This window comes from Astatotilapia calliptera, chromosome 13, assembly GCF_964374335.1.
Source record: "Astatotilapia calliptera chromosome 13, fAstCal68.1, whole genome shotgun sequence".
NCBI lineage: Eukaryota > Metazoa > Chordata > Actinopteri > Cichliformes > Cichlidae > Astatotilapia > Astatotilapia calliptera.
This window is the reverse complement of record NC_137434.1, coordinates 17,816,010-17,843,989: the sequence shown is the minus strand read 5'-3', so window position 1 is coordinate 17,843,989 and position 27,980 is coordinate 17,816,010. Positions and strand designations below refer to the sequence as shown.

Sequence of the window (27,980 nt, the reverse complement as noted above, 5' to 3'; positions counted from 1 at the left end):
AGGTTATAAATGATCTGATTGCCTTTGACAGTGAACTCATCTCTATGCTCGTGTTGTTAAACCTCAGTGTAGGATTCAATACAGCTGATCATATCATTTTAATACAGAGACTAGAATGCATTATAGGTATTAAAGGAACTACACTATAATGGTTTGAATCATATCTATCTGGTAGACTCCAATTTGTTTATGTAAAAAACAAAAAGTTAGTCATGGAGTTCCACAGGGTTCTGTACTGGGACCAATACTATTTAAATTATAAAACACTGCTTTATTTATTTCTCTATAAAGCCAGTTGTTTTAACACCTGTTAAACAACAGGTGTGTCTTAAAGACAAACATCTGGATGAGCTCCAATTGTCTTCTCAAGTCAGACATAACTGGTTATTATATTTGGAACTAAACATCTTAGAAACATGGTGTTTCACGTATCGTGGATGGCAGTAACCTCCAGTAACAGTGTGAGGAATCTGAGTCATTTTTGATCAGAATATGTTATTCAATGTTCACATTAAACAAATATTTAAAAATGCTTCCTTTCACCATCGCAATAGCTCTAAAATTAGAAATATCCTGTCTTGAGGTGATGCTGAAAACCTATTTCATGCATTTGTTACTTCTAAGGTAAACTACTGTTATTCACTATTATCAGATTATTCTAAAAGTTGCCTGAAAAGCCTTCAGTTAATCCAAAGCACTGTAGTTAGAGTACTGACAGCAACTAATTTGTGTTGTACAGTTATTTCATTTTTAACCTTAATTTATATTTTATTCCTTCCTAGTTAAATTTACCCTTTTTAATTTTTCATATTTATTTCCTATCTTATTCATAGCCTTTTCCTTTTTTTGTTTTCTTTAGGTCACGAGCAGTTGTCCAAGCATTTCACTACATATCGTACTGTGTATGACTGTGTACGTGACAAATAAAAATTTGAATTTGAATTTGAATTTGAACTACAAAGAGAGCATATTTTTTCCACATATTGACTTCTCTTCATTGGCTCCCTGTTAAATGCAGAATCAAATTTAAACTCCTTCTCTCCACATACAAAATTTTTAAGAATCAGAACCCATCATATTTTAAAGACCTCATAGCAGTATATTATCCTAATGGAGCACACCGCTCTCAGACTGCTGGCTTGCTTGTGATTCCTAAAGTAGAATGGGAGGTAGAGCCGTCAGCTTTCAGGTCCCTCTTCTGCGGAACCAGCTCCAAGTTTGGACTTGGGAGACAGACACCTTTTAAGATTAGGATTAAAACTTTCCTTTTTGATAAAGCACATATTTAAGGCTGGATCGGTTGTCTTTGAGACATCCTATAGATATGCTGTAATAGGTTCCAACTCCTGTGAGACACTGAGCATTGATTTATTTACCACTGACGCATATCATTACATTTTTGTCCTCTCTCTCCCTTGGAGCAGATAGGAGTAAAACACACTTTTCTCTTCCTGAGCCTGGTTCCACAAGTGAGATCTTCCTGTTAAAAGGGAGTTCTTCCTTTCCACCCCCGTAAAGCCCTTGCTCATCAGACATTTGATTATTGGAATTTGCTTCCAAATAAATAGAAACCCAACAGTATTGTGATTGTGATTTGGCTCTATATTTAAAAAAAAATAAATAAACATTAATTGAATTTAAGGGTGCAGCTCTTTATTTCCCATTTTATACCAGTCCTTATAAGAAAGAGATACAGGCAGGAAAGGGTCAAGTCCACCAAAAACACATGATAGCAGAGCAGTGGGAGTGAGAAGGGTCATTCATTTGAATATCAAGGACAAAGGATATCACTCTCACTCTCTGTTCTATCTGTCCATCAACACAAAAACATCCTCTTTCCCCCCAAATTCTATAAAACCGCTGAAGACAGATCGGCAGCATGACTGCACTTGCTTTCTTGTATTTGTTCTTTGGATTAATATTAACATATCTCCCATGGCAAGTAAGCATCGTAAAATAAAATACTGTAAGCCGTGTTTTGCACACTCTGCGAATTACTTTTAAAACACCCCTCTGTTCAGGGGACCACTTGGACTATACACAAGTGTGTGAGTCACGTATGAAGCTGCCTTTAATACAAATGTGAATCAGCCATGATTCATCTACCCCCAGCAAAGTAATGGGCAGTCACCCTTATTATACCGTTTCTATATTAGTCCTGCAGACAGGTTACCTTCATCATGCCACGAAAATATTTGATGTGCAGCACAAACACCTAGTGTAAACATTTAGGAGGATAAATGCAGGGGGGAAAGGATCCAAAATTGAAGAGGGCACGCTATCTCAATCTTAATGTCCATGAGAAGTCCCAGTGGACTTCATTAGGAGTGCAGGATCATATGCGTGGTTACATAAAACTAGTGCATGCCATGTGAAATCCACACTTTCACCTGAGAACTTAGCAGCTGACATGGCATGAGGATACTTTTGTGTTTTGCTAAAGCTAAATAAAATGAAGGAACTGCTCTCCTCTCATCCCACCCATAGCTGTCATGCAACATCACCCCCTTCATTCAGGAGTGGGAGGTAGTAAACAGCCAAAGGACAATAACAATCATGCTGAATTCATTCTAAAGGCGCTTCAATCGGCACAGCACTCCGGGGTATGCAGAAGATGTACATAAAAAGGAAACCATCAGATTCAGCCAAGGGAAATGCAGCTTGCGTTATGAAAGCCATTATAGAACAAGAAGTCAGGTCAGTGCCATAGAAATACACAAGGATGTGTATAGCATGTGCATCAGTGATTATGTACGAGCAAATTCAGAAAGAAAGACTGTTGATGGGCCAGCAGACATACCTTGTTTTTAATGTTGCAGTGACAGCAAACAGTCCACAGATATTTGAGGGTCCTCCATAGCAGAATGATGAAGAGACCCCCAAAAAACGTCACCATGGAGGAGGCGAGGAATGCCCACCACATGCGCTGGCCATTATTGTCGCAGGGCACCTCGGACGAGTACGGGATGACAACGTCTGCCATCCTCGATATTAAGATCGAAGAGTCCGGATTTATGTTATTATTGATATTGCTTGTCCTCATAGAGCTGTCGCTTCCATGGGGAACCGTGCCATCTGCCTCAGCTAGCATTTAGGAGCCTTGGAGAGCCTGTGCCAGCGTCCCCAGCCCCACTCACCAGCCATATTGCTTGGGAAAAATAAAAACAAATCTCCCTCTTTGCTGTAGATTATGTTAACCCACCCGATAAAGTCTCTTTCCGTTTTTCACAAGCCTGTGAATTGTTTGTTCGTGACAGAAGGAGACACGGCACACGCGAACCTATCCAAAACAGCGGGTCGGTGGCCTTTGGCGAGAGGCATTTAAATCCGCAATAATGACGAATCTTAGGCGCTTCTCCTTCCGAGGGGGTTCTCTGGCTCTTTCACGCAATATGCCATGGCAGAGACGGCATCGTTTGCAGCCGTCGAGGCTGCCACTGATATTTCGGTTAATGTAAACACAGCGCCGGGTAAAATTGTTGCAGCCCAATCTCAGCGAGTCGACCTCTAGCCGTCTTCCATTCAGGTATCCTGTCGATTCACAGGCGGAGAATCGATTTCATTTTCTTGAAGCGTTAATCGAATGTGAGAGGACTGGAAAAGAAAAAAAAGGTTGGAAAAGCTGGGGAGAAAGTGCACATGAATCGAATTTAATTCTAGAGGTGTGTAGCTGTCACTGCAGAGAACAAGACTGTTTTCTTGCGGGCGTTTTCGTTGTCAATTCTGCGTAAAAGGGCTGGCGCTCGGGTGGTTATCGCTGTCTCCATTCGGTCCCCTGCAGCCCTGGCACGGAGCGGCCAGCTGAGAGCGCCTGTCAGATCCGCTCCAGAGGAGAGCGGGGAGATTTACAGGTAGGAGGGCGGAGCGAAGCGCTAATAATAAAGACGGACAGAGGGCAGAAATACCGTTTATTCCAAGTACCGACCGGAGTCCGCTGCTCGGACGTATAAAGAAGAAGTGGGCTACAGTTGCGCCTTTGCGTCTTTATTGCACGCCAGTGACGCACGTCGCAAAACAAGCAGGGATTTTAACAAAGGGACTGTGTTGATCAGCCACAAACTTCAGTATCCTGATTAACATAAAAAAAACAACGATAACCACTCCCACCCCATCCCCACTGGGTTCTTATACAAGGCAGCATAAAACAGCCTGTATGGATATTATTGTAATGAGTGTTCATTAAGGATAGTGCTCCTTTTTCAATTACTGAGTCTGTGGATTTTCATCTATGCATGGTTCCCATTTAAAAAACTGAACTTGGGCCACAGGATAAATGCCCCTCCCAATTACTGTAATATGCTTAGGCTTTTAGCTCACATATTGGGTCAAAAACAGGTGTGGATTGGTGATGACGGCAAGCTATGACTAGCAGTAGTTTATGGCTGCCCTCAAGTAACCAGCCAGAGCAAAGGATATGTGGATACAGCTGGCTTAGGGCCCTGAATAACCACTGACCTCTCTAATGAGCAGCAGACAGGCAGGTGCACACAGCCACCTGTGTCACAAGGCTCCAGACTTCTTAGAGATCGTTTGCAATGAAGTCCCATCAAAATGTCTTTCATAATACTTAACTTTAGCTGACAGCTCAGCCAAAGGTTTCTTCTGGACTGCGATGATTGCAATGCCCGGATTAGCAAAGATCAAGGAAAGTAATATTAACAAGTGTTGCTCTAAGCCAGTCATTTTAGGGAATGAGTTTCACCATACAAATCCCCCATGAAGCCTGGTGGTATGAGACCTAATGTCAAGCACAGATTGTTTGAAAAGGTAAACATGCCGATGCATATGAAGAAGACGTGTGGTAAACTGGAAATATCAGTGTTTCAAAAACAAAAGCACCTGTAAATGCTACAAATCTGTTAAACTGGTGTAAAACACTGAAGACAAAGCTGTCTGTAAATGACAGCACTGCAGAGTTATGACTGTCTGCAGAAGCGCCTTGCAGAACAACACTTTACCCACCTTTGGTTCACATATTTAATAAGAGTAAAAGAAAAAGAGTAGCAACCTCCAAGTTTTTTTGTTGTTGTTGTTTTTTCTTAATCTTGTGATTTCCTATTTCCTTCCTTTATTTACACCAAGTTTGGTGAGAATCAGACAGGACAAATGTTAAAGCACACCTTTATTCAAGCAAGATTTGATCAGCAAGTCCTCAGCCTGGGACATAACTGTTCAAGTACAGGCATTAATCCACAGCTCTGAAGTCGTCCTCCTGCTGGTAAAACAGTGAACTGTCCCATTAAAGGCAAATGATGCTGCCCCACATTAGGTCTGCCATCATGATGCACTGCCAGGAAGCAAAAATGTTGCTTGAACTCAGGGTAGACTGGTGAAATGATAATAACTTTTAATAAGATTTCAAATGCCTTCAGATGAAAATATGTATTAATGCTCATTTTATAATACCTGGTTGTCAAATCTCATGAAAAAAAAGAAAGCACCCATAGCACATGTCCCATAATAAATAGTGCTGAGGGTTATACTGTTAGAGGGAGCTTCAACTGGTCTTTCCTGATGAAAGGCCAGCTGTTAGGTGAGTGGTTCCTGTGGGCCAGCAGAACTTTCACTCAAGGATGACGAGGCGGACAGACGATGGGATTGGCATTAAAGCAGTCAGGTGGTAATCTGCAGGACATTTTGGAGATGCTGAAGTCAACATGCCGGAGAACCAAAAGACGGCCAATCGAACAAATCCATCCCACCGAGCGTAAAACATGCCATCTCACTTCAACAACGAGATGTGACGTGAGCCTGGAAAGGCCACGGCTCACCAGTGCGGACTACAAAGATCCTTCGCTGTCAGACTTCAGACTTATCGTGTTCAGTTGAGCTGTCAGCAGCTGTCTTGAAACAGACACCCCAGCAGGAAGGTTGGAGACCATACTCCTTTCTAAAACAGGCACGAGGAGACTTGGAGGACATAAAGATCTTGGGCACTGCATAGTAGAGCTGCACATAAAAGTCTATCAGATTTAGGGAGTAATTTGAGGCCAACATCTCGAACAACATTCTCCGGAGAGCATTTTCACTGCCATGTTTATTCTCACCATTGTACAACTACAGCACATGGCCTGATATCAGAATCAGAATACTTTATTAATCCCTAGGGAAATTATATTGCTGATTATGCAGAATCAGTGCTGGATGTTTTTTGAGACACTGGGCGCTCTCTTGCCTCAAGGAATCCAACAGGCAGCTGTAGGGTGGTCACTCGCTGTGATATTATTGGTTAGAGGGCCACATGAACCCGGATGAAGAGCTCAGAGGTATCAGACTACAGTAGCTGCAGAATTCCAGCTGCATGGAACATGATTCTCATATCTTATATAGATCTGGACTATTTGTTCATTTTTGTAAGGAACACCTTGTTTTCCAAGCAAAACTCTTGTTTGTGTTAAAGAAATTATAGTGAAGTCTTGGTACTTGTCTTTAATGGAAATCTGATTGATTTTTTAAAAATCCAACATGAAAGAAAAGATGCTGGTAGAATGTAAGAATTCAGTGCCAGATTGGCCAGCATAAACATCAAGATTACACGGGTCAGTCACAATCAGATGGCAACACTGGGCTTAACAGTGTAACACAATGATAATTACAATAAATAATATCATTTTATACTAGCTGGTGTTCATAATATACCCAGTGATAAAGTTCAATTCTATACAAATATCAGCGCTCCAAATTATGATGTAACACACTTATGTCCAAAAGAAGGTGAGATCTTTGTAGTAATCTAAGAAAAATCACTTTTAGCAGTTTGATTCATCGTGTAGTGATTTACACATTCCCAAAAGATCCACAGTTTGATCCCAGGGAGACACAAAAGTAGCCTAGAAGTTTGATGTAGCTCTAAAGGTCTCTGAACCGTTTTAATCAGGTAGTCGTATTAAGTGCCTCATGTTTCTGTATTTGATAAACAACCAGTTTCTCAAAATTTAGGAGAAAAAAAAAATATTGGTGGATATAATGGAGCTGCCTTTACAAATGACCTGGATCAAACCAATTTGCATGACTTGTCTCATGCTGCTCATACTGCTGCTTTTATGCCACTGAAATGACGCTGAATTGTATACTTTTCTTAAGTTCCAGGCAGATATTTTCCAATTGCCTTTTCTCATCTCTGAAACCATTTCATCTGCTAATTTCAGTAAAACAAGATCCCTTTTGTCCTTAAACATCTCTGTAGGACATGGCTGCATTTTTAGTGGCGCATTTGCTCTCAGCTCTCCTTTAAACCATGATCCAAAACATGAAGATGAGACTGAGAAGCATGCTGAATATCGTACATGTTGTACCAACATATTTTCTTTGATACTTCCCAAACATAAATAGTCATTTAACCAAAAAAAAAAAAAAAAAAAAAAAAGACTCAATGAGCCCATGTTGTGATACAGAAAATGAGCTTTATTCTCATGTTAATGTCTTAACATACAAATCACATTCTTTTTAATAAAAGAAAAATTCAATCAGTACCTGGCATCTACACTCTTTCTCTACAAGTACAACCACTTCACGTTGTGTCCTGCTCTCTAAACATACGCTACCTACTCATAAAAATAGTAACATTACAGTTTGCTTCTGTTTACTCCTTTAGCCCAATAGTCAAACACGTGGACCTTTTTGTTTTGTTCGAAAAACTGTGCAAGAGTAGATCCCTTTTTAATATTTCAAATAAGAAGTGATCCTTTCCCCCTAATTACGAATAAAAAGGCCATCAATGAAATGTAAGGAACTGATGTGATACATAAAAACATGAATTAGCCACAACAAAAATTAGAGTACCTATTCATAATCTGCTGGAAACCTAAGAACAGTGACATGTTTAAGGTTCACAGAAAAAACAAGTGCAAAACAGAAATAAAGGATAAAGTTGACTTAGTGGATTTTGGCACAACAAGATACAGGATATGGTTTGATGGAAGGGCAGAATATCTGTAGTCAATATTTTTTGCTTCTTGAATAACAAAAAAAAAAAAAAAATTAAATAACAATGAAAAGTCAGTAACATTTAAACAGATCAGAGGAAACTCCAATAAGACATTACCCTGCAAATTTTGCTTCATAGTGTCTCTGAATGAGTACGTAAGTGACTGGCAACGAACCACAGAGAGAGAAAAAGAGTCTTTAAAAAGAAACATTAAAAAAGAAAAACACATGCTAATACCTGCAAAGACGTGACTTGACTGCCAGACGTTCCTAGGCATATGACCTAGTGAAAATACATGAACTATATATTTATATATATATACTTATATATATATTTTTGCTTGTTTTTTTCTGTATCTGCATACTGTATAAGGTATACTCTATAGTGTTGTTAAATATATGTTAAAGAGAGAATGATAGTTACACAGTGGTCTGTCTAGCCCTGGAGTGCATTCTGAGGAGTTGACCCGTTGGTCGCCGCTTCGACCTACCCTCCAAACCTCGCCATTGTCATGCGCTCTACATAGTACTGGTCTCAAATCAGCCTCTGAATCATCTAGTCCACCACGGGTGAAATGATACATCGGATCCAGATTAGAAACTCAGAGAAAAAAAAGAAAGAAAGAAAAGAAGAAAAAAAAATCCTCAGCTTTCTGGCTAAGTGATCAAGGGCTGGTTTCAGATCAGGCCTTTTCTCCGAAGGCACTTCCGAAAGGCCCGTAAGCTGTCCACACACCCAGCTACTACAGAAACACAATGCATAGAGCAAACATCAATGTGTTTAGAGTTTTGATGGCCATCACTGCTGAGATGGGCTCAGTAAGACCACAGCTACATACTTCAAGAGGTTTGATACTTCTTTTCTTTTCCTTCTTTTTTTCCTGTTTTGTGATGAAACACCACGCGAATGTGATGTCTGATCCTGGCATTACATTTCTATAGCATAGTATCAATGTGATTCAACTCATTTGAAATTGTCATTACAATTGTGTACAACAGTCTCAATGTTGCTTTTTTTCCCCCTCTCCACACTCAAACTCACACACATACACACACACACACAATACAATTAGTTGTCAGTCATCATCAAATGGGTGCATAATTTCAGGGAAACCACAAATGTCATCTGGTACACGGGCGGGTCAGAGGTGGCTGAACTTCATTAGTGAGGAGGTTTGCGTACATGGGGGCGGGGCACACGCATTCAAGCAAATATTGAACACCAATAGTCAGACTCGTCTTTTGACTGTAAACGGACGCTTACATTGCAGCATCACAAATACACCACCACAAACCCTTAGGGAAGACTGAAAGAACTCTAATGTTGATATCCAGTGCTACTAACCTGCTCCCAAGTACATCACAAAATAAACGAGGTTCTGATTAGGAATCATAACAAAAGACAACATTAAAAAAAATATAGCAATAATTTACACAACTAGCTCTATGTAGTGTACCTAATGGTGTAGTGTGAAAGGGTTAATTAGTGTGCGGGGAATGGGGATGAAAGCCGAAGCTTGCTGTAATAGCTGCTCGTCTCCTCTAGGGGCAGCCGAGTGGAGTCCACAGGACTTTACTTTGTTCTTGATCAACTATAGTCATGATCTGAGTGCAAATGTACGGGAGGGTGCCGCCTTGGACAATACCTGAAAAGACAAAAATACTTTATTAAAGCCAAGCGTTTTTTTTTCTGTTTGTGGGTTGTTGTTTTTTTTAAAGATAACTTGACTGAATACATACCTGTGAAGAATTTGCTGTATTCTTGTTCTATCTTCTGTGCACTTTCAAATTGCTCCTTGGAATGTTTTTGAGACACTTTGTCTCGCAGATAAATCGGATCTTTCTGTTCCCTGTGAGGGAAGGAAAAAAAAAAGTCATTCAGATCACAGTCACACTTAAATGTTTCAGAACACATTTAAAAAAAAAAAGAAAAAAAGAAAAAAGAAATCAGGAAGGGGGCAAACACGTATTCGTGGAAAAGTGTACAAAACCATCTTTTCTACTCTTCCATTGTGTCCAATTAAGCTTTTGATAACTCAAAACATTTAATACAAACTGACACTTTCAGGTATTAAAGTCCCAATTTTAAAAATACAACAACAATGTCCAACAAACACCTACAGATATTAAGTGATAAAAGGCATACAGCACTTCAACTTGGGGGGGCGGGAGCCAGGATGTTTCACCAGCTGTTTCGGATTATGCAAGTGTGTGTTGGAGCGTGGTGCTTTTACAGATGCGCCAAAGGGTTCATGGTGGGATAGAGTGTGAAGGCTTATCCTGCTCCATTTATCTATCCATCCATCCATCCATCCATCAGCCACACAGACACACACACAAAAATACCGGGACATCCCCAAGTCATGCTGTCCAAATTTGTTATAAAACAGGTTGATACTTACTTGATCTGCTTGGCGTTTTTGTAGCGGACAAAGACAACAATTGGATAAATGTGAACACTGTGGAGCCTCTCAATGGCGTGCGGGGCGATGTCGAGCAAACAGTGACAGCCCTGCATCAAAAAGACAAAAATAACGGCAATCATCGACGACCGTTTTCACCATCAGCGATCTTGCCTTTTATTGTCCACTGTCAGAGATCAAAGAGCCACAGCTGTGATAGCTTATCTTGACCAAATGCAGACAGTCGTTTCATCTTGTCCGATAAAATCTGAAGAGAAAGAAAAGCACAGAATAATACCTTATCTGTTATTTCTTTTATAGAAGCAACCGTGGTCACATCAAAATGTCCACTCCTGCGCTTGTAGTCGATGAAGAGGCAATCTTTGACGCCCCGCTCGATGGCTTGCTGGGACGCCTTCATCACCTCTGCAAACGAGACAGAAAAAGTACGAGAGTGAAGATTCCTGCTATGAAAGAAAGTAAACACTGAAATGAGAAACTAAATGCTTGCTAAATTACACCCTAAAGCTTTCCTCCTAAAACGTTAGTTGCAGTTCACTGATGTACATGAGGTATTCATTCTCCAGATTTACAGGTCTGAAACATCTGCACGACATCACCTTACCCAGTACACATCTGCAGAACTTTCCGGGGGATTCTTTCACCAGCATCTCCTTGACAGGGTCTGTGAGAGGCCCGAGGATGAGTACTGGTCGGGGAGAGGTGCACTCCACCTTCTGGACTCGCTGGTATGCCAAGCTCACACAGTCTGAATAAAACAGGACAAGCAGGCCAATCAAAAATGCTGTTCAACTACTACTACTACAACAACACATCTAAGCCTTTGATCGCACCATCAAGGAAGGGGATGGAGTCTGTGCTGATGGTGTCCAAAGCCACCATCTCTTTGCTGTCTTTGGAGCTGCTGCGTTTGTGTTTCTGTTTCCTCCTGAAAAAGGATCTGCGGGCTGCTGCAGAGAGAGTCTTACTGGAGTCTTCCTTCATTTCCGTCACGCTGTGTCTGCGGTAAAACTCTTGGTCCATCCTACACAACAGACACAAAACAAAGTTTTAATGTAAGAGAATCCAAACCAAAGGTCAGTTTGGATTCCTATTGTAGATATTAGACTGCAGTTGAGGAGTTGGTTTCCAAAACAGGATCACCTTTAATCAGAATTTAAATGTTATTGACTAATGTTCCTAATGCCAAGACAAACTAGAAGCATATTGTTTAGCACCACACCTCTGCAGTACGACAAAAATAAGATCTTGCAGTGCAATTTAAAAACAAATGTAAGTGATTTTAAATGTGCTTCCTAAATTGCAGCAGCATGGCAGGGATAATGGTCACAGCTGCTACAAGCTTAAAAATATGTGTAAGAAATGGGAAAAAACAAGCTCAGATTCATGGAGAATTCAAATGGAAGGTTATAATCTGATTTTTCAGAACAATAGAAGTGATGGCAAAAATTTGCCCACATACACGCTACATTGCCAAAACTATTCACTCCTCTGCTTTTACACACATATGAACTCGAGTGATATCCATTCTTAATCCATAGGACTTAATATGATGTTGGGCCACTCTCTGCAGCTGTAACACAAGGCTCAGAAGCTTTTATGGGAGTTTTTAACCGTTCATCCAGGAGCACATTTGTGAGGTCAGACACTGATGTTGGACGAGAAGGCTGGTTTGCAGTCTCCACCTTAATTCATACTAAAGAAGTTCTGTTGGGTTCCAGTGGCAGCGTGCTGTAATCCACTGCATCCAACACTTTGCATTGCGCTTGGTGATGTAATGCTTAGATGCAGCTGCTCAGCCATAGAAACCTATTCTATGAAGCTCTCTACACATATTTGTTCTTGACCTAATTTGATGGCCACACAAAGTTCTCAAGATGGTATTTCACCAAAATCACGCAAAAGAGCCCAAGGTCCCGGGTTAATTCCTGAGTATAAATATCTGTTATAATTACCACTGACAGCAGCAACTAAATTAAATGCATTGCAATTAGATGCTTGAAGCTCGACCTTCCAACATATGTGGTTGGATAGAATTTGGGAAATCTGATGGAATGAACGACATCATTTTTCTGGAGATAAAGACCTATTTTTATTTTTTAAACAACAGCGAGACGTTAATACTAAAGTCTGTTAGATTTTAAATATGTGTGTGCATTTTTCCTTCCCTTCATTTATTGTTTCTTTAGATTTTTATTATTATTGAAGAAAAAAGGAAAACTGTCAATATTGTACTCACAACAACTGTAAATGTGACGACAGCAATGTAAATATGAATGGTGATGTACAAATTGTTTATGAATGGTGATGATAGAAATATATTGTGTATTTGCAGTTTCCACCCACATGTACTTGCTGGGGATCTGCCCCCTCTGGATCTGCTGCGCGTTCTCATCTAGCTGCCAGGCCATCCAGGTCCCAAAGATGCCCTTTGGTAAAGACTCATCCACGTACAGGATGTCATCCTTCTTAAAACTGAGGTCCCCCTCGGCCTCCCCCACCCTGTCGTAAAGTGCTCTGGTGGGAGGAAGAGACAAAGATAGATGGGGAGTTATGAAGAACGGAGCAGAACGAAAGGAGCAGAGGAGCATGAAGTTGATAAAGTGAGAAAGGAGGTGAGGAATCACACAAGATAAGTGTGAAGAGAACAAAACGAAGAATCAGTAACACATGAGCAAAAGAAAGAAAGTGTCCATTTCATTTTCAATATAAGCCTTGCTTTCCTCATACTGGAGGTTTGTAAGTCACTCCCGAGCAGCCCGTCTATGACAGCCACAGAAGCTGAGTATATTTACTGCAGATGACATCACAAGCCCACTTGCCTATATGACAAGTGACTGCAGCAGCTGCGGCAACAACGCCCAGACTGACACCCAACAATAAAAGTGACTATTATAGAACTTAATTTTCCATTCATACACCGTGAATCTCTAATGCCCTGGCAAACACTGAGAACTAAAATGGATGTGGTGTTGCATCTGGTGTGTACGGAGATCAGATAACCTAAATCTGTAGCGTGATTAGCTTCGCTGCAGTGATACAGTGGATCTGGGACATAACTGGTTAGATGAGAAAGAGTCCAGCTTGTCCAAAGGCTCTCTCGTGATGGTTCTATATTTAGCAGAAGAAAAAGAGATGAGGCTGCTGTGGGAAAATTAGCGGTCTCTTTTTAGAAACCTGGATCACAAAACTCTTACGTGACCGTATGTTTAAGGCAAGTACAAGCACATACCTAATGTAAAAGCCATCTCCTGAAATATCTTTGACCACGTTGAAGTCATCAGGCCGATGCTGCACCTTTAATGTGACTGTCTCCGCAGGCTTTAACATCTCAACATAAACCTCTTCGGCTGTCTTATTCTTCATATTCACCGAGTTGTACTGAAAGAAAGGAGAATGCGAAAAAAGGGAGGCTTATTTCTCGTTACATCACGAAAATAAAAAGGGCGAAATCTGATGAATGTTTACACTCCTGTAATCATTTCATCGGCATGTGAATGGTGCACAAGCAAACAAGATTTCCTCCGAGCTTTCAGCTGTATTAAAGCGTCGCAGTATTGATTTGTGCCATGTATGGGGGAAGAAAACAAACGGGATGCGAGTGTGACGGACAGACTGATGCTGTGCCGCCTGATGACAAAGCCGCATGGCAATTCACAACTGCAGGCTTTTTGTGGCAGAGAGCTAAAAAACAGGAGAATGGCAGGAATTGTCTTGTATGAGTTTGTGATGTTCTGGAGAAATTGCCAAGTGGGAGAGAACACAGCCGAGAGATATAATCTCTCCAGCGTGTCCTGGGTCTGCCCCGGGGCCTCCTCCCGGTGGGACATGCCTGGAACACCTCACCCAGGAGGCATCCTTATCAGATGCCCGAACCACCTCAGCTGGCTCCTTTCGATGTGGAGCAGCAGCTGCTCTACTCTGAGCCCCTCCCGGATGGCCAAACTTCTCACCCTATCTGTAAGGGAGAGGCCAGCCACCCTTCGGAGGAAGCTCATTTCTGCCGCTTGTATCCGCGATCTCGTTCTTTCGGTCACTACCCACAGCTCGTGGCCATAGGTGAGGGTAGGGACGTAGATCGACCGGTAAATTGAGAGCTTCGCTTTTACACTCAGCTCCCTCTTCACCACGACGGACCGGTGCAGCGTCCGCATTACTGCAGCTGCAGCCCCAATCCGTCTGTCGATCTCCGGCTCCCTTCTCCCATCACTCGCGAACAAGACCCCGAGATACTTGAACTCCTCCACTTGGGGCAGGAACTCATCCCCGACCCGGAGTGGGCACTCCACCCTTTTCCGGCTGAGAACCATGGCCTCAGATTTGGAGGTGCTGATCCTCATTCCCGCTGCTTCACACTCGGCTGCGAACCGTTCCAGTGCGAGCTGGAGGCCCTCACCCGATGAAGCCAACAGAACCACATCATCTGCAAAAATCAGAGATGAGATTCTGAGGCCACCAAAGCGAAAGCCCTCCGCCACTTGGCTGCGCCTAGAAATCCTGTCCATAAAAATTATGAACAGAACCGGAGACAAAGGGCAGCCCTGGCGGAGCCCATCACCCACCGGGAACGAGTCCGACTTATTGCCGGCAATGCGAACCAAGCTCTTGCAACAGTTGTATAGGGATCGAATGGCCCGTAGCAATGGGCCAGACACCCCATACTCCCGCAACACCTCCCACAGGACACCCCGAGGGACACGGTCGAATGCCTTCTCCAAGTCCACAAAACACATGTAGACTGGTTGGGCAAACTCCCATGCACCCTCAAGTATCCTGGAGAGGATAAAGAGCTGGTCCAGTGTTCCGCGACCAGGACGAAAACCGCATTGTTCCTCCTGTATCCGAGGTTCGACTAGCGGACGAACTCTCCTTTCCAGCACCCTGGCATAGACTTTCCCAGGGAGGCTGAGGAGTGTGATCCCCTGTAGTTGGAACACACTCTCCGGTCCCCCTTCTTAAAGATGGGGACCACCACCCCCTATTGTTTTAAGAAACAATAGCACAAAAAGTTACAAGACACAGCAAAACAACAAATTAGTATTGTGGCTGGTATTACACCTAAATATTTTTACCGTTTATCTATAGGAAACAAGGACACATCTTTATGTTTGAAAATGCTGTTTCAGGTATGATTTCATTTGGATGATCAGTTCTCTCATATCTTGAATGAAAGTTTTGCATGACACTTTCACAACCACAAACCACCTGAACGGCAGGCAATTACGGTAAATTGCAGCCATGCTGCTATGATCAGATTATCAAACTGTGGGAAATGTGCAGGAAAAAAAAACAAACAAAACCACTACAAAAAGAGCATATAAACCCAATTCCCAAAAAAGTCCCTGTGTAAAATGTTAATAAAAACAGAATGCAACGGTTTGCAAATCTCATGCACCCATATTTTTTTTTTCTCCACAATAGAATACAATGAATTTGATGGCATCAGCATGTCTAAAAGAGGTTGGGACATGGGCAACAATAGTAAGTGGAACTAAACAGAAACAGCTGGAGGACCATTTTGCAGACAATTACATTTAATTGCCAACATGACTGGGTTTGCACACCTATAGGCAGTTAGCAAACTTGTCCTGCTCAGACATGTAGTGTATAGCTGGTAGTTGGGTTTATCGAGGTCAGATCACATGTCTCCTCTCAAGACAGTAACATCACGTGTCTGTCTTAGTGAGGCGTTTAGGGAAACACTGCATCTACAGAACAAAACATGAATGAGGCTTTTACTAGTTACTAATACAATATTCATGCAAAAATGACAAATTTAAAATGACTGATCTTTCCAGTTACCCATCCGACTGAATATGAATATACTGTATGAAATCTATCCAGGTCCATTATAAAATTCCATGTGTCTGTTTGTGAATGTGGGGTAGGGTTACAGTATATGTCCCTACCTCCAGGATGAGGTCCCCAGGAAGCAGCCCATCGGGACCTCGAGCTGGACTGTCCTCATCCAGACTCTCTATGTAGACACCCCTCAGGTTTCCTCCACAGAGTGTGACCCCTACTTCCACCCCAGGCCTGCGTACTGTTACGAGCCGCGGCTCACCCGCTTTCCTGCCCCCCTCAGACGGCATCCTGGAGGGCAACAAGAGTCAGTTACAGAGATAATGAAGTGTAATTGTGTGTGTAATTGTCTTCCCATCTTTGCCTACATGTGTACCTGATAAAATTGTGAGGGCTGGTAGTGGGCGTAGTCTGCTTGGAGGAGGGAGTGAGTGTGCCCTCGTCCTGTTCACTGAGTGTATCGATGGTGGAGTGATTGTCAGGTGTAGCGGCCCCACTGCCCTGCGGAGTTGGCTGAGTACTGACCGGCTCCAGACGGGAGCTGCAGTGCAAAATAGGTTACACTGATTGCATTAAAAAGGGAGTTATGATTGATGCGCTTCATAAATGTCACAAATGTTTTATTTGACCTGAACGTATTCTGTAGCCAATCCAAGTATCAAAAAAGTCCAAATTTAGATTAACACCAACTTTTATTGGACCCAGTGCAAACTGGCCAAGTGCATTAATTTTAATTAGAGTGACTCAGACTTTGTAACTTTGTTCCTTGCTTTATATTGTGCGTTTTCTCTCGTTAAGAACTGGTGAAAGATCACAAGAATTTAAATAATAGAAAAGCATCAGGCTAACAGATGAATCATTTTAGGTATTAGTATTTTTTTTGCTATATTCTGCATATGTGGAGATGCTTTAAAGCTGACCTATTACAATTTAAAAAAAAAAAAAAAAAGAATAGAAGGGCAATATGAACCCCGAGCTTTTAGCTTGTACCTACACTGCTTCATTATTTGAAACTTCATTATATACATGGCAGAATATAAGGAAAAGCATAATAGGTCCACTTTAATGTGTCAGGATCTTATTAAAAAAAAAAAAAAGATACAGTCAATGCTGAAATGAGCCTAAAACCTTTTGTGTTGGTCTGACTCTGTGCACATTTCTAATATTTAAAGACAAACAGCTACAAAGTTAATCTTTTCACCTGGGTGATCAAGTGCTGTTTCAGATATTACTTTATGTATACTCAGCTAGAAAAGTGCAAGTCAATAAGATGTAACACCTGGCCTCACTGCCACAGTGTATTTAAAATGCAGCTGGAACCGATTTAAAAATTAGCCAAATGAAACAGCTGAGATTCCGATAAAAACTAACCCTACACTAACGCCACATTACCTCGAGCGAGAGTGGTTGCCCAGCTGGTACATGTGTGGGTTGTACTGTGCCATAATGGTGATGGTGTCGCACTGCTGGCCAATGATGAGACGAGCTTGCTGCTCAGTAGCGTTCCGCAAGTTGATGCCATTGTACTGATAAAGTGAGAAAAGTGTGATTAGGACAGGGAATGAAGGAAGACACGGGAATATATTCTATTATCAGTCTATTAAATGCTTTAAGTCACGGATGTCAAACTCATTCTAAATTGTGGGCCACATATAGCTTTGATGTGAAGTGGGGAGGACAAGTGAAACGAAGAAAAAGAAGTACCTCTGTTTATCTACATGATAAAGAAATGTTGCTGTAGAATTATTTTTTACAATTTAAGAATCAATACGTAAAATTACAGACAAATTTCTAGAGTAGACAGAAAAGTTCACTAACATTAAAAAAAATTATTTAATTTGTTTATATATTAGTTAATTACTTTGTGTTGTATAAATGAGAATGGGGGGGGGGGGTGTCTTTATCACTAGGAACTGCTATAAAACCTATGAAAATACAGTTAAAAGTCCAAAATTTAGATGCAAGATGCCTTCCTTTACTTGTTCCAAAGCCATCCAGTGGGCCAGATTGGAATCTTTGCCTGGCCGATTCTGGCCTCCAAGCCTTATGTTTGACACCTATGCTTTCAGTTATTTGCAGCAATTGGTGAAGAAAGTAGTTATGAGAGCTGACTAGTCATTAAAAAGGAAGAGTGTACATATGCATGAATGTAGAGCTGAATGCATGCACCTCAGCCCTTAAAATACATTATAATAGTCAGAGCTCCAGATCAAGGAGGCATCTGCTTTCATTTTTACTGAGCTTCAACAACTAATAATAAATATATCGGTGACATATCTATTAATATCTTGCTTCGAAACAGATATGCTTAAAAAAAAAAAGAAAAAAAAAAAAAAGATATTTTTTGGACTCACTCATATGCTGTTGCATGCCTGTAAAAATGTGAAGAGGGCACGTTATACTGGAGCAGCCCAGACGCTGTGGCTCTTACTTAAAGGGAAGCGACAAGCCGAAGCACTGTTAAAGGCTCCACTACTTTATGTGATGGTGAAATAAATCAAAATTATGGAACACGCAGCTAAATTTCTGCAAACGCAGTGGGGGTATATTTCTTCACTTCAAAAACATTCCTACTAAGTGTTTCTCTTTTTTACTACCTAAACTGTGCATCATCTACAGCTACAGTAAACTCACAATTGATGTGACAGCTTGTGCAGTTATTTTACTTGTGTAGAGGGAAAAAAGAAAAAGGCATTTCAGCAAGTATTAAAATACTGGGAACAGCTTCAGCACTAATGAATACAGTCCTCCAGGAAGTGAAGCCAAACAGAATAAATGTATGGTAGGCAGCAAAATGACTGTGCCTTTGAAGACTGAATATATTTGTGGCATCTGTATTACTGTGTTTCTATTTTGCAGGCATCTGCCAGTAAACTCTTATTTATGTTGCTTGAAGGTATGTAACCTTTTTGACCAACAGTAGGTTGTTCATACCTCCAGTAATTGGTCTCCATACTCCAGTCCTGCCTGGTGGGCGATGCTACCTCCAGTGACTTTAGACACAAAGATTCCTCCGTTCTCCCCACTGACAATGGAGATGCCCAGAGGCTCTGCACCTTTGTGCACAATGACATTGCGGGGTTCCTCCAGGTATGGCCTAATGGGGGAAAAGAGGAAAAAAATATATATACATGAATGAACAGAATCACATAAATGCAGTTATAAGTAGGTCACCACACAGGAGTACAAGGTAGTGAGGGTAATATGTTTCCTTACAGATCTGGGGAGTTACTTCCTGACTGGGCTTTTCCTTAAGTTACACAAAATTACATCTGGTTCAAATTCTAAATAAGTTATGAATAAAAAGCTTATCTTCAAATTTAAGAATATTTAACACCAAGCTTCAATACCACCCCCCACCCACAGGTATGTAGTGGATCATCTCTGCAGAGTGCCACATTGTGACCGTCCTATAGAAGAAACCGCAGCTTTACAGAGACAATGTGCACAAAAGTGAAATCACAGCCATGTGAAATCCTTTCACATGAAGAAGATTTGCATGAATTTTGTGGGTCTTCATAACAAGGTGGCTTTGGATATGGGTTACAGTTTCATGTAGGTAGATAAGAGGGAGTGGATTAGCAGCCAGAGACCAGGGTAAAGAGAGTGGTGCGGTACAAAAACAAACAAAAAGATCATGATCTAGAAGCTTGAGGCTGAATAATAATGATACCAGTGCATAACATACATACTGCAGACTAAAGGGTGACTTGGCTTAAAAACCAGCAGTGCACACATGCATAGTGACTATGGTGTTATCATAGAGCACGGATGCTACATGCACCCTGCTAGATTCAAATGGCTTTCTGACATGGAGAGAGATATGGGCGGGGCACATAAACAACACCAAACCTTTGAAGTTGAAAGTGTATCTAATCAAGAGTTCTGTGTCCTCAGGCACAAATCACACTGCTGCATGCAAACAACCATCTGTCTCAAAATTACACAACTCTTGGGGTGGGTTAAAAAAAAAGTATAAAAAAAATAAATAAATAAAAACCTCTTTTTGCATTCCATATAGTCCACATAAACCTCACAAGCCTTTCTGGTCCTCCTTTTTCTCTATCCAACTATTACATGTTGACAACATGGGCTGGGGAGAAGGCTGGGGGAAGGGGGGGGGGGCATATCCTTGTTTGTATCACTGTGAGAAGGAACAAACCTGAGGCTCCTGAGAGAGGAGAACCTCGGCCTTGCAGCCAGAGGAATCCTTAGAAAAGAGCGATTACGGTAAAGAGATCTGGAAGTGGAGGGTTGCAGAGAGGCAAGAGGAAGATAAAGAGGAAAATGGAAGACAGATATCATACAGAGATAGTAACATGTAAAAGAGTGGTGTTGGTTATAAAATATGTGGCAGGAAAGTTAAAAGATAGAAGATTCCAACAAAACATTAAAAAAAACTGCTTTTTTGAAAAACAGCAAACCATATTACCATATGGAGTTTTAATAGGATTTCAATCTGAATTTCAATGGGGGGGATTGCACAACTGACCATGATGGACCTGTTGCCTAGCAACACCTTTTGAAATAGCCTAGGAGGATCCTTGAGGGCAGACACAGGCTATATAGTACCAGCTTCTAATCATCATCCAGCCAACAACTACACCATTCGGAGGGAAATTTTTGCAGCATCTCAGTCCGATAGCAGACGCTGCAAAAAAATCTCTCAACAAGATGGTCACACACAGTTAGCATCTTCTATGTTCCCTTTAATTTAATTTTCTTTTTAATGTGGGAATAGTTCTCTACATCATACCTGTCTTTCCTGCGCTCCCCTATTGGCACAGGGCTGACTGAGATCCGAGGTAAAGTAGAAATGGATCCTTGTGATTGGCTGCTGGCAAATGAGGAAGTCTCCAGATTGAGTGGTGATTGTGGAGGCGTGATGAGGCTGGGACTGCTACACTCGGAATGCGAGAGGGAGCCTGGGTTTAGGTAAAGAGGAGCAGAAAAGAATAAGGACATTCCTAAAATACACACTGAAATATGAAAACTTCAACTTCATAACATTTTCCCTCCCAGAAAAGATCATTAAAAACCTAAATTTTCTCCTCAAATCTTTATTTTTTTATTTGCCTCATGCAAATGTTAGTTTGACATTTTGAATCAGAAGAAAAATTATTCTAGCAACCTGAGGAGTGTTTGGATTAATCACTTAGATCTAGATGTTATTCTTGTGTCTTAACACAATTTGACTACTGATCCACATGAACCCAGAGGTGATAAGCAAACCACTTACTGGTTTGCTTATCACAAACTGGTAAAGATTTTTCTGCTTAGGCAGTTTAACCTTAGTTTAAACCTCTATAAAAAACACTGAACTAACCAAGCTCAACAATAGTAAAGCAGACATTGAAAAAAATACAAACAAACAAAATAAATAAAATAAAAAGTCTGGAATTCTGCCCCCTCAGAGTTTGATCTGAGAGACTTCAATAGTCATATTTTAACAATCATTTGATGTGTTGACTGTATTTTACCAGCAGGCACAGTACCTCTGTCTGAGCCCAGCATGGAGCGCGGGTAGCGGGGAGTAGAGGGGATTTTGATCCTCTCTGTGCGGTAGTGAACATTATTGGAAGAACCTGTCAGAAGCATGAGAAGGATAAGACACGAAAATGAATGCAAATAGAAAAAGTGGTGTTGAGCTTTGGGACTGCTGGTGTGTGCATGTGCGTGCGTGCGTGCGTGTCAGACTGACCGAGCCGTGCACTGGATGGCAGTGAGTTTGTACCGTGTGAAGCTCTGCTGCTGCGTGATGATGAGGATTCGGAGAAGTCATTTGAGCGTTTCTGCTGGCTCAGGTCCAGGCTCAGACGACCCTGGTGTTGTGGGCTGCACAGGGAAAGAAAACAAGCTTTGAGACCATCATAACTGAACACAGATTCTTTTTTAATTATTTAGGCTGATTTTTACAAATTTACTCAGACCTGTAGACTAAAGAACTCTGTTCCCCACTGCCTTTAAAGTTCTAACACTTGACAGGAGTTTATTACCTTTTGGACTACTTCAGTTTTGCAGACACACAAGTGCACACTCAATGTTATATCATATGTATAAATCTTATTATTTCTACTGTATTTCTAATGTTTTTAATAATAGAATAATTGATAAACTATTTATTTAGTTTATGTGTTTGTTTTTTTGTACAGAGAAGCATGTTTTTTTACTGTATATGACAAAACTTTGAAAACTGTGTGAGTGGCTGGGCTAAATTGCAACATCTCGATATTAAGGCAAAGCAACAGCAGGTATGTAAAATAACTGTCAGTTTGCCTTGGGGAACTGGATAATTTTAAATCATTAGTCATTACAAAACACTAAACTTCCAGTTAAAGTAGCCTGAAGATAAACCGTCAGTTTTAAAGCTGGGTTCAAGGAAACTGTGGGCATTTAAAGGCTATAACCTGGTGTGGGTGTGCTGGTGGCATATCTGGGATGCGACAGATGGACAGTTGCTGGTATGAACACGGTGACTGCGCACAGTGTACACTGGATTCCTCATCACGGCCGTCACAGCGGGGCAAGGTGACAGTCCACGGTGGGTGGAATCTGCCAATTACACACATTCACACACACACGACCATTTTATAGACGCTGGAATCTGTGATTATCCTGAGAGCACATAGGGACCGACCTATGCTTCAGCAGTCTGCAAACTTACTCGGAGGTAGGGATCCACCGTAGACTGTGGGGACAAAGCCGACACTGTGTCTATGAGAGCGGCTGGGGGAGGAACGCAGCATGTCCCTGGGCTCTGGTGAATGCTCATCATTAGAGTAGCTCTGTGATTAATGACAGTTAAAAATTAAACAGTGGGGCAAGTACCATATGGCAAGAATGACAACCTGAACATCTCCTAACACTGAAAATAACATTTATCCTTAATGCATTCTCCAGGTATGGTATTTGAGCACTCGATTCTGACTCAGCTTGTGCACGGGGTGCAAGGCATCAATCACTCCGACAGACTGGCAAGAGGCAAATCCCAGAGGCTTTACTCTGTCTGGGCTGTAAATTCTATTATAAAATGGAAGCTTTGGCCCACCGGGATGATTTGAAAGGTCCCATTTTGAATTTTCCCTCAAATACATCATATTCTCTGCATTACAGAGGCTTCTAATCAAAACTACCCCAGTTTGACTGAGGGTGAAAGCAAAATAATATTTTATGGGAAAAGCAAAAACAAATGTGACTCAAACTAAATGCACTTTTGCACCTCTGAGCCCCTCAACTCACTTGGAAGGTGGGAAGAGTAATGGTCTGAGGGGTCATCCTACGTCGAAGGGCAGGGGCAGATTTAGGGCGCGGCCTCTTCACCTCTGGCTCCTCCCCTCTGGTACGACCAATGTCCTCATCACAAGACTTCCGTGAGGTGAGGACCTTGCCTTCCACAAAATAGTGGTTTCCGTTCCTGTCCCTTTCTCGCTCACTCCTGTCTCTGCACTCGCCTGCTGCCATGGAGATGGCAGCCTCTCCCTTGCCGTCAGAGGTGATTGTGCAGTCAGAGGCAGAGCTGCTTTGATGTTTGTGTTTGAATTTGAAGGAGTCGCTGCGAGTGGGTGGGGTTGGGGGAGTTGGGGTAGGGGTTGATGAGGAGGAGAGGGACTCTGTCTTTGAAGGTTGTGGAGAGTGAGAAGCTGCTGCAGCAGCAGCAGCAGCCACTGCTGCAGTCTGATTGGCTGCCATGTACTCCATCTTAGTGGAAGGTGTTTCAGGGCGTTTGAAAGTGTCTGGGTCAAAGATGGACTTCCTCTGCTTGGGTGATTTGTAGATGGAGAGTTGGGTGGCTGCAGAGACTGGACTAGTGTCTCTAGTATCTGGAGCGACCGACATACTTCCCACTATCATTTTTGGCCATGTGCCGCCACTGTGCTTCTTCTCCATGGCTGCATCCATGGTGATGCAGTCTGCAGGTGAAACTGGCTCAAAGGGCAAAGAGGAAGGCGCTTTCGTGTAGGGACAGCACTCTTGGAAAGCACTGGGCCCATACCGGCCATTTCCCAAGTCTGAAGATGGCCGAAGGCTGGTGGCATGGAGGGATCCTGTGGAGAAGGGCCTGCTGATGTCACCATACATGTCATCAGATTCACCTCTGACCTTTCTCCTCTCCCCAGAAATGCTGCCTGTGCTAGCGCTTCCAACATCTGGGCAGAAAATGTCCGTCTGTGTCGAGCTGTTATGTTTGAGATTCCGACTGTTCCGGGAGTGAATCTCCGACAGGTGAATGCGCCCGTTTGACTTCTCTGATGACTCGCGCAGACTCTCAAAAATGTTCTGGCCTGATGTGCTGTGAGGGAAAAACTGTAGAGAGAGCAATGGAAGCGATTAACCACACCTGATAAACATACTTTCGTTTTTTAAAAGAATACACTGACAAACAAAATGAGTCCGTTTTCTCAGTTCTCACAAACCACACTGTTGAAAACCTGCTATGTAGGACGGACAGCAGTAGAAAGGAAATCTTTTAAAAACTTTCAGTCAGGCTCTCAGAGTTCACAGAGTGAGATGAATACTGGCCCACCTTCATAAGAGAGAGGCTGAGAGAGTCCCTGCAGCTACGCAGCAAAGCCTCACACTCTGTCACAGACTTGTTATCCAGAGCGATTCCGTTTATCTGCAGAATGGGGAAAAACACTGGAAATAAAAGCAGGTCCTTCAACACAAAAGCAATGCACACTTGTCTTTCCTGATATTCCCCCGATGCATTTGTACATCTTGGGTAGCAGTATCACTATAACAGATACACATCTACAAACACATACAGGTGACAAATCTCCTAAACATGAGATTCCCAGGCTCCGAGATGTGGTTTTCCCACCGCAGTAGCATATGACACAAGAAATCTAGGCCAATACATTTCAGTCTCAACAACCCCTCACACTGCAGTCTGCACATTCCTTTAGAACAGACGTGACCTGAGAGGATTCTCCAAAACACAAACAAGGTCAAAGATACTGAAGAGCAAACTACGTACTTTATTACAGCTGAGATTTAACATAAATTATGTCCTGAAAGAACATCATGCCTGAACCTAGAACAAGCAGGGGAAAGAAACCTTCACTTCTGATCTTTAGGGTTCAGTAGCGGGCATTCATTTGCATTTTGTACTTATTTCACCTCCAGTTCAGCACGCTGTTCTCTTTTTTTGCAAATGCAACTATGCATTTATTAAGTCATGCTAAAGAGATTATATAAAAAGGGAGACAAGGTAGTCAAATCTATATGGGAATTCTGTAACATCAAAGTTGCTCATGGCCACAAAGAGCCAAAGAATCACCAAGGTGAGAAACATGAGCCAATCGTGTTGTAACGGACCACTTTCATGCATATTTCTGGATGTCAGTGGGGCAATTTGAACTCTTGTTAGAAGAGTTGGGAACACATCTGAGGAGGCAGAGAAATAATTTCAGAGAGCCGATTGTCCCGGAGCGGTGACTTGCTCTGTGTCTGAAGTAAAATTGTGTTATTAAAGTGCTAGACTTGTTGCCAAATAGAGTGGTCTGATTGGTCAGATCTGTATATTCGGATTCAAAAATTTAAAAATCATACTGCAGATTTATCTAGTTATACGACATGGTCAAAGTGAAGAGGTGCATTAAGAAAATATTTTTAACCCACTAAATATTTGCGCAGATTTTACGTGCGTTAAGTCCTTTAAAGGTGATGCACATGTTTCATGATTCTAAACAAACCAGGGACCTAAGAATTCTGCTGCTGCTGGAAGATTAGCACTAAATACAAGGCCGCGTTTCCATCTCCTTTAAAAAGAAGGATTTCTGACACGTCTCTCTTCAGTTCCCCTCTGGGGTGAGTATACTGCAGCTATGTGCTTGGAGACAGCTCCACCTACCACTGCAGAGCTCCAAGATTTTGAGGATTTAATCAGAAGAGGAGACTTCCCTCCTTCCACTTCACACCCTCAGCCAAATCCCACCTTATCTACTTTTGGAGTGTGGATACTGAAATGGATCAAGGGCTGGATTAGAAACCCAAAGAAACCTCTGTGAACTGCAGTGTGCCAGACATACAGGAAGAGAGTATCAAAAAAAATAGAGAGAGGGGATTTCATAGAAGCTGAAACTAACTCACAGCAATGAGTCTGTCTCCAACTGTGAGAGAGCCCTCCCTCGCTGCTGGACTTCCCTGGACAATGGCAGTGACAAACACTCCACTTTCCAGACCAATGCCACTGTCTAAGATACAAAAGACAAAAAGAGGTTGATGAACAAGGAAAATGCAGACATCTATATAAATATTTCAATCCATTTATAGAGACAGTAGTATACCTTTGTGTCCCATAAGGTTTATATGGACAGGAGTGACCAGCCTTCCTCCTAGAGACTTCCTCCTTCGTACCACCATATTGATCAGTCCTCCGCCATTAAGAACAGCCTTCACCACCTGCTTCCTGTCCTTATTGGTCAGGTCGATGTCATTAATCTTCAATAGCCAATCATTCACTCTAAAAAACATGAGAGAACAAAGGGTGAGGTATTTAATAAAGCATTAATAAAGCCACATAAACAGATCTTTTCTTGAGGCAGCTCATACCTTAACCTTCCATCTGCGATACTTCCTTTGTCCACCCGTGTAACAAAAATGCCACAATCTCCAGGTAAATATGGATCATTTACCCCCTCTGCAATATCAAACCCAAGCGCCTTCAAATCCATGTCATCCTGTGAAGCCAATAACATAAGTGTCACTTGGCTCATTCTGAAAAACCCATTTTAATGCCATCATGTTTTGACAGATCTTAGGGGTCTGCTGGCTCTCAGGAGATTAGCATGTGACCAATTCAATCTCAGCAATAAGACCTGACCACTACTCTTACCCTGTCCTTCTCAAACTCCACCACCTCCGTCTCCCACTCCAGGGAGTCTGTGTCAATGGCCGAGTCATGAGAGCTGTGGGCCATTAACTGACAGAACCGCGCCTCCTTGTCCAGCTGGCTTTCCATCTTCTCCCTTAACAAAGGCAGACATAACACACACAGAGTCAAAGGTTAGTCACTTGAGGAAGGATGGGCAGAGAGAAAAAGAAAGAGCAGGGAAAGAAAAAAAAATACGGCCTGGATCAAAAGGGAGCTGCATCTACAGATTGCGCAGAATTTTACATATTTTAATCTTCGTGTCAGTCTCGAGCTTTGTTTCAAAACATCTGACGTGCTCTCATTCTTACGAACACTTTCCATTTAGAGGTCCAACGAGTTCAATTTAAATTTATTCCCAGAAAAAAAAAAAAAAATCTAAAAGTAGATTGCACACAATGCCACACTGTCAGCAAGATATATGGTGTCCTACTGAGGCATGCCTTAAGGGTTGCAGTGACATTAAAACCCCAATTGTACATCAGTCTCTGATGAGGATAGAGGAAGAAACTCAAAGTCACTGTATGGTGCATACTCTATATAGGGAAAATGTTAGATTACTAGTTTGATAATAATTGGATACAAGCACCATACATTACAAGTGGTTATAGTTAGATAATGTTAGGATTAAATTAGTAGATGGGGAAAGAGACTCGACTTTCCCCAGAATCTACCCTCCAGCCTGGAAATCGCAACCCTCGTGCAGGGACCTGACACATAATGGTTGTCATACACACTTTCGCCAGCAGAGGGAGCCTCTACATGCATTCTAAACACAGTCACATGAAGGGCCTTGAAGACAGCGAGACAAAATGTGTGTGTTCAAAACACTGACACTTTGCGGGATTACACTTTAATCTGGGTGTGTGGAAATGTTGCCAGAAACACAACTGCACTACACCATGTCTCCAAAGGCTGAATGTCATAGCTTATGCCCAGCCAAGCCACACACTGAC

At 41.9% G+C, this 27,980-nt stretch overlaps 2 protein-coding genes and 1 long non-coding RNA gene across 15 annotated transcripts in view; 1 reads left to right on the top strand and 2 right to left on the bottom strand.

Annotated features, from left to right (window-relative positions):
- The window catches only part of kcnma1a (potassium large conductance calcium-activated channel, subfamily M, alpha member 1a), a 146,543-nt gene extending 143,452 nt beyond the window's left edge, over positions 1-3,091 (bottom strand). For all 11 annotated transcript variants that reach the window (XM_026189583.2, XM_026189596.2, XM_026189590.2 and 8 more), the window contains exon 1: positions 2,801-3,091. In XM_026189583.2, coding sequence (XP_026045368.1) covers positions 2,801-3,091 — 291 coding nt within the window. The remainder of the gene's footprint in view (positions 1-2,800) is intronic.
- On the top strand, positions 2,484-3,201 carry LOC145419616 (uncharacterized). Its single transcript, XR_013900918.1, has 2 exons — positions 2,484-2,697; positions 2,820-3,201. It is a non-coding gene; the product is annotated as an uncharacterized LOC145419616 (long non-coding RNA).
- Positions 3,202-9,020: 5,819 nt separating this feature from the next.
- Positions 9,021-27,980, bottom strand: part of dlg5a (discs, large homolog 5a (Drosophila)) — a 38,210-nt gene continuing 19,250 nt past the window's right edge. Inside the window, exons 11-34 of one of the 3 annotated variants that reach the window (XM_026189611.2) lie at positions 26,989-27,121; positions 26,706-26,833; positions 26,441-26,616; positions 26,244-26,347; positions 24,676-24,768; positions 23,391-24,455; positions 22,816-22,936; positions 22,559-22,703; positions 21,853-21,986; positions 21,647-21,736; positions 20,908-21,076; positions 20,314-20,391; positions 19,086-19,248; positions 17,544-17,677; positions 16,528-16,692; positions 16,259-16,442; positions 13,582-13,730; positions 12,696-12,866; positions 11,183-11,373; positions 10,954-11,097; positions 10,627-10,754; positions 10,329-10,438; positions 9,667-9,776; positions 9,021-9,572 (exon numbers count right to left, since the gene is read on the bottom strand). In XM_026189611.2, coding sequence (XP_026045396.2) covers positions 9,469-9,572; positions 9,667-9,776; positions 10,329-10,438; positions 10,627-10,754; positions 10,954-11,097; positions 11,183-11,373; positions 12,696-12,866; positions 13,582-13,730; positions 16,259-16,442; positions 16,528-16,692; positions 17,544-17,677; positions 19,086-19,248; positions 20,314-20,391; positions 20,908-21,076; positions 21,647-21,736; positions 21,853-21,986; positions 22,559-22,703; positions 22,816-22,936; positions 23,391-24,455; positions 24,676-24,768; positions 26,244-26,347; positions 26,441-26,616; positions 26,706-26,833; positions 26,989-27,121 — 4,189 coding nt within the window. In that variant the 3' untranslated portion in view covers positions 9,021-9,468. The remainder of the gene's footprint in view (positions 9,573-9,666; positions 9,777-10,328; positions 10,439-10,626; positions 10,755-10,953; positions 11,098-11,182; positions 11,374-12,695; positions 12,867-13,581; positions 13,731-16,258; positions 16,443-16,527; positions 16,693-17,543; positions 17,678-19,085; positions 19,249-20,313; positions 20,392-20,907; positions 21,077-21,646; positions 21,737-21,852; positions 21,987-22,558; positions 22,704-22,815; positions 22,937-23,390; positions 24,456-24,675; positions 24,769-26,243; positions 26,348-26,440; positions 26,617-26,705; positions 26,834-26,988; positions 27,122-27,980) is intronic. The other 2 variants (XM_026189612.2, XM_026189613.2) reach the window with 2 other exon arrangements.